The sequence below is a fragment of the Aquarana catesbeiana genome, linkage group LG11 (genome assembly GCF_042186555.1).
Source record: "Aquarana catesbeiana isolate 2022-GZ linkage group LG11, ASM4218655v1, whole genome shotgun sequence".
Classification (NCBI taxonomy): Eukaryota; Metazoa; Chordata; class Amphibia; order Anura; family Ranidae; genus Aquarana; species Aquarana catesbeiana.
This window is the reverse complement of record NC_133334.1, coordinates 87,157,659-87,164,388: the sequence shown is the minus strand read 5'-3', so window position 1 is coordinate 87,164,388 and position 6,730 is coordinate 87,157,659. Positions and strand designations below refer to the sequence as shown.

The following is a 6,730-nucleotide window of genomic DNA, read 5'->3' as shown; positions in this document are numbered from 1 at the left end:
TCTTGCTCTTTTTTTGTTTACTTATTTATATTTTTTTGCTTATTTTCTTTTTTTTTTTTTGGTAAAAAGCATTTACAAAGTTCTAAAAGTACAAAAAGAAGTCATTAAATGTTGCTTTCTCTTTCCCATATGATTTGACACTTGAACATCGATCTTTTAAGATCCCTCCCTCTAATTTTGTAACACCAATAAATAATGTTCAGTTTATATTTGTTCTTTATGTCCAACATATTGTGATGAAAGGTTTTAATTCTGCGTCTTTCTTTTTTTTTTTTTTTTTTTTAAGTTTATTTTTTTACAAAATGTATCATGGCTCAACATTGCAAGGAAATAATATTAATATCATAAAAAAGATTACAAAGTAAAAATGCCTAATTACACATCCTGCTCGACTTTCTGGAACCCTCCCAGACCCCCCCACACCTAGCCCTATTTCTCCCCTGTGATATGAAATATTGTACAATTCAAGTAGTCTTCCCGTTGTAGTTTTTTTTTTTTTTTTATTATTTTAAAGAACAGACAGAAAAACAAAGACAACCAATAAAGGAGTAGTGCCACCCAGTTTAGCTGCTTATTTAATTGTTGCTTGGCATCAAAATTTTATAAAAGCCACTAACCTACAGAATTTTTATTATTACTAATCTGGATTTGCTCAAACTTGCACAAAACAAGTTACAGAGAGAGGCTTTTGTTATAAGATATTTAAGTGAAAGTTATTCAAAGGTGTAATTTAAATGGAGAATATGTAACAGAATAACAAGTTAAAAGTTTAAAGCATATAGTCATTAGGTGACTATGTTCAATCACTCTGTCATTCAGTAATTAATCCTTATGGTGCAGCAGCCTAGTGAAACTTTTTTTTCACTTTTAAAACCCACTTAAAGTATATCCAGATCCAAGAACAAACATATTTTATTTTGCAGCTTAATAGGCCTTAGATGTTGTGATTGCATTAGTTTTATATTTTTCAGACTTTTACTTTTAATTTCTACCTGGTGATTCTGTCAATAACGTATTTCCTGTCCTAAGCTGACAATGCCCACTCACTGTACTGTATCTATGAAGGAGCAGCTTTGTTACCTTGGACTGCTTGCTTCTGACTTTGAACACAGAACAACCCCCACCACCTCATCTGCATAACATGGGGAGGAGTGGAGATGTTCCCTAAGGAGGTGTTCAACAGAAGTGGACTGGGCAGGGCTGATAACACTGCCTGAGATCTCAGTGCAGTACAGGCAGCTTATTACAGGAAATTACCAGATCACTGGATTTTTGGAAGGATCAGAATGTATTTTTTGCACATATAGGACAAATATAACAAAATACCGTTAATGGTATATTTACAGGCCAAAAAGGGAGCAAATAAGATAAATTTAGTGAGATTTGACATACACTTTAGGTGCAGAGAACAGGATGCAGAACTGTTTATAAATCACCCTCATAGATGGTAGCATTGCAGCTGAATTATGTTTAGAGGTTACTTCAACCTGATTGGAATACTCTATTAAATGTGTGATCGTTATGCCAATGTCAGCTTATAGGGGCTAAGATAGTATAAATAATTTTTAAAAATCCTGCTAACTTGATTAGCTGTTTGAAAGTGAGCATGGGTCATATGAGCCTGCATAAGGCTGGCACATTCACCTCCATCTGGGGTGACTGTATTCACAGTGTCAAAGGAAATCTGTCTTTAAAGGAGAACTATACTTTATTTTGAATGTTTGAATCTACAGGGGTTGGACAAAAATATGGAAACACTACATGAATTGAATGTGTGAAAATGACAACAAGTATTGCGTTGCAAGCGGAAGTGATATAGCATTCTTTTGCTTCCACTGTGAGATGAAACACTTAGCAAACAGGTGGAAAACTCACTTTTGTCATTCACTGCGTGCACTGGGTCTAGCATTATGCTAGTAATACAGAGTCATGTCAGAGCTTCAAAGAGGACAAATTGTTGGTGCCTGCTTAGCTGGTGCCTCTGTGACTAAAGTTGCCAATTTATTTGCAGAGTCACGAGGTACAGTACCAAAGGTTATGACAGCATATACAGTTTCTGGGAAAACGTCTGATAGCATAAGCACAGTTGACATGGTCAACTGACCGAAAGAGACAAAAGACAATTGTGCAGGATTGTGACCTGGATTTTTGCATGAAGAGTGGTATAAGATTCCATTATCCACCATCCAAGACTTATACTTGTCAGATCCCAGGAGAATTCTGGGTGTCTTGCATGGCAAAGGTGGTCCAGCACCATATGAGTTAACAATTTCATTCTGTTATCATACTTGTTTCCATAATTTTGTCCAACCCCTGTACATTTGAAATATGTTAACTTCATGTAAAGAATCTTACTAATATGTGTTTTGAAAAAAAAACACACTTTTTTTGATGTATAGTTTAAATTATCTGTTCATAGAGGTGACCATTAGATTAATTTATCTCACTAATTTTGCAAAACAGGACTCTGCAGTAATGACTGGTAGTCAGCAACCATGTGATCCATGGTCTAGGCTGTCTAAGTAGAGAGCCAAGAAACTGCATTTTTTTTATTTGTGGCAGGAAAAAGCTCTTTTGTTTTACATGATTTGGTCATGCTGACATGTACCCTACTGATTCATATAGAATTTATAGAATTTAATGAAAGTCCTCTTTAAGGCAAGGTGGCAGTAAACAATAGTTTCAATGCATTTGAAATTTAGGTAGTGCATACACAAAAATGAATGCATTTGGTAAAAACTTTTTGCAACTATATGAGTTCACTCAAAACCATCTTGTTTGACATGTTTGACACATACAGTCTGTTGAAGGCTATCTACCCTTTAATTAATTAAACTACATACAGAAATCACAATAATATATTTTATGAGACTCAATTAATTATTTAGCAATGGCCACTACCGAGAAATTCATACTTTAAAGGTACACCATAGTACCTTTATAACCTTATATCATTTTATTTTAAAATTATTATTTGTAATTTTAATTATTCCTTATGATAGCTAGCTGTGAATACATGGAAGGAAAGTGATTTAGTGCTCAGTATGTTAAGGGTGAAAAATGAAACAAAAAAAGCTACAAAATGGATTTCTTTGTGAAGCTCTAGTCTTAAACCTCAAATCAACCAAGTAATAAAACCTAGTAAAACAGCTGCAAGTAACTCAAATTAAAAAAAAAGGAATTTGAAAGGCAAATTTACATTAAAACATTTACATTTTCATTAAGTCAGAGATGGACAGTCTTTGGCAACTATCCTTTGATTTCATACTTAAAGGGATTGCCCTACCAGCTTTTTCTAACAGCTACATATTCTATTCTTTTTAAACAGATGAACTGCCTCCTCTGACACCCTTACTACAGCTGACAGAAGCCCTCTTTTTCCTTTGGTCATGTGGTTGGTTGACCTAGCTACTTAGCTAACAAGCAACGGAAGATTCTATTCAGAAAGCACTAAGGAGGAAAGGCATACTATCAGCTGCATTTTAGGCTGGAATTAGTTGATACAAAGAAGGAATTTGCATAGAGTCCTGAACCCCTTTTGATCAGAAAGGATAAAGCTAACTGATAAAATGGCAACTCAAAACTGGGCCACTCTTAATGGCGTCATGTTTTCTAAAAGAATGGCCTTCACTCTTGCAGAAATTTCTGCAACAAAATTAAGGTGTGGCTTACCCCTAAATATAGTTGAGGTAGCCGCTATGATCCAACTAATCAAGTTCAAATATAGCAGTTTTCCATTTTCCCAGAATGCAAGAATGGCTTATTACTGAACCAATACAGGTCATTCTCATATATATTGTCTAAGCAGCTATGCAAGACATCATTTACCTAAACTTTTAGTGATTAAATGATTATTGGCAAATGGGCTATGGCTACGTCAAGAAAAAATGTTCTATCAATTTACTGGTCGCATACTACCACATACTAAAAATGTTCACGGTATCGTCACAGCTGTGACATCCCCAATATTATATAGGTAGAATTTGCACTAGCTGCTGCAAACGCAATGATGAAATGTCATTGTTGATGCAATGCAATGCAATGCATAAAAATGATAACTAAATATTATGTTTGAATCTATATTTAATGCATAAGTGCTCAATCATTTTAGAAGAAGAATGTATTGCATATTCTATAGAACCACAGAGAACAATATTCACTGTAATCTTGCAGAATATATTACCTCCTAATGAATTCTTTTTATGTTGGGGAAAAAGTAAGAAGGAAAAGATATTTAGAGAAAAGGCTATATGGATTTTAAGTTATAGAATAAATGTTTTGGATCTTTTATATTAAAAAACAAGAATGGCTTGAATGTTATATAAAAGTAAGTTGTTTTTGTCAATTCAAAAATAAAGGGCCTAAAGTTTAAAAGAAGTTTGGGTACTTCACATAAACGATTTATGGGTAGCTGATTGCAGACTAAAGTAGGCTTAGAAGAGATTAACTGCAATATGGAAATGCAAATCACAGATAACGTATGTCTGTTAAATTCACTTAAATTCATCTTGTGAATCATGAGCCTTCAGCATGCATTCAGCCAGACAAGTCGAAGGGGTCCAGGTCAAAGTCTCACAAGATAATGAAGAAATCAAGGGCCCATTTATACCATGGAGTCCTGGTGAGTTGCTTTAATGCTAGTAAAAAAATAGTTGCACCTGCATAGTAACCTCTTTTACATTTATTGGTCCTTTAAAATGAACATGTTTTATTTGTGTTATTGTATTTAAGCTAAATTGGTTGCTTTTGATTTTTTACGAGTGAAACATAAAAAAGAGAAGCATCAGTTTTCATTAGAGAAGTTAGTTTTTAAAAAATATTCAGTGCTGCATTTAATGACATATGCTTTTAAGTCCATATGGCAATTGAAATTTGCTGAGGTGGCAGACCATAAGGTATAGAATCTACAGTGTTGAACAAGTGGTAAAACCAGACTTCCCAACCTTTCAAGATGCAAAAAACAGGATATGTTAAGTTAGGCCCAGGATCTGTCCAAAATTTGCCCAAATGTTGACTATAGTTTAGCACACATTGCTTACATTTAACAAACTATGCTGTTTTTATGACCCTAAAAAAGCAGTTGGGAGACAAACCTAAAACCAGTTGTCAATGAGTATGGTAATCTAGAATGATACAATGAATTCCCTTTTCCCCTAGGTATGGCAAATCAGTAATGGTGCAGCCAAATTTGTGTTCATCTGAATGCATATGAATGGTTTTAATGTTAGATTATATCCTCTATATAATTCAGAGGAGGGAAAAAACAGGTATACTTTTCCTAAAACGAAAAGCATTATTTTTTTCAAGTTCAATATGTTCTCATCTCTTACATTAATACTATACTGAGGATTCATTCAAAGGAAGCCTCATAGGATTCAATTGTTGGAATGCAAGTTTATAGGAATCCTAGGCTACATTACAATCTCACTCCAGCTCTTCCCATCTAAGTGACATTAGCACCAAAGGACATCATATTTACATTAACGCATCCCCTTCTTTCAGCGCTATACAAAAAAGAAAGTTCCATAAAAAATAGTGCTTGACTTTTTTCCTTTTCACAAAAAAGTAATATAATATATATTATACATATATAAAAATCATTGTAATCTGTGGCATATGTGCAAAGCAGACAGAGCTCCCACTCAAACTTAAAAAAGGTGTCTGCCTACTTCCCCCCTTCTTTTCTCTTAGTTCTCAATGATTAAAAGGTGCAAATACATTTGGAATTCTAGTACTCAACCCCTTTGATGCCAAAGATGGCAACGCATTGCAATAATAAGGCTGCAGAAGCCTCAGTGACACAAAGGAATAAGAGAAAAAGAAACCCTAAACAAAACCTTACATGCCCTACAATTTTTTTTTTATAGGCATAAAAAAGGTGCAAAATAATTTTGGACATTGACATTGAAATGCTACAGGAAAACAAAGAAGACATTAAGTAGTGTCAAGATGTTAAACCAGATGTAAGAAACAGCAGGAAATTCTTTTTTCTTTTCCGCTCTCATTTGCCCCCTTTCCATCCTTAAAGTAGAAGTGGATGGATTTCTAAATAGTTCCACTGGTAAAACATTTTTGTTTTTCCTTAACGGCACAGCTAGGCCCAATGTGCCAGGATGATGCATATTTGTGTGCATACACACAGACAAACACAGTTGTGTCTTTGCATACTTTTTCACCTACGCACATACGTGCTGCAGTTTGAAAAGCTGTTAAAAAAAAACACAGAAAAGGACGCAAAAATCCACAGAAATTTTTCCCACCAAAAGGCAATGTTGTTGTTTTTGTTCCAGCTTTGGTGTCTCAGTTTGCTCGTTTTACTCTTCTGTGAGGTGTCACATTGAGCTTTTCAGACTTCAACTCTGTTGCTTGGCTTGGTCTCTCTCCAGTTCAGAGAAGACAGAAGAAAAACAAACAGAACATAGAAACAGAAATTGAAGGCAGCGGAAACCTGCTTAGTAATGATTCCCAGCTCAATTATGGGAGTCTTGCTGAATGGAGCGAGGTGGTGTAATCGGTGAGGTTGTTAATGGCCTATGTGATAAAAGCTCCTGGGTTTCTTCTATTTGCCTCACCCACCGCCGATACTGCCTTGCCCGAACAATGGCAGGGACCCCTCTCCTTAAGCGGTGACTCTGAGTGGGCTTTCTTTGCCAAATGTCATATTTAGAGTGCTTGATATGAGAATGCTTATGGTATATTTCCTACAAGAGGAAAAAAACAATAATCATGA

The 6,730-nt window shown here is 35.0% G+C and overlaps 1 protein-coding gene across 2 annotated transcripts in view; it reads right to left on the bottom strand.

Moving 5' to 3' along the window:
- Positions 1-263: 263 nt before the first annotated feature.
- Positions 264-6,730, bottom strand: part of IGF2 (insulin like growth factor 2) — a 58,679-nt gene continuing 52,212 nt past the window's right edge. For both annotated transcript variants that reach the window (XM_073604704.1, XM_073604705.1), the window contains exon 4: positions 264-6,701. In XM_073604704.1, the coding sequence (XP_073460805.1) occupies positions 6,471-6,701 (231 nt within the window). In that variant the 3' untranslated portion in view covers positions 264-6,470. The remainder of the gene's footprint in view (positions 6,702-6,730) is intronic.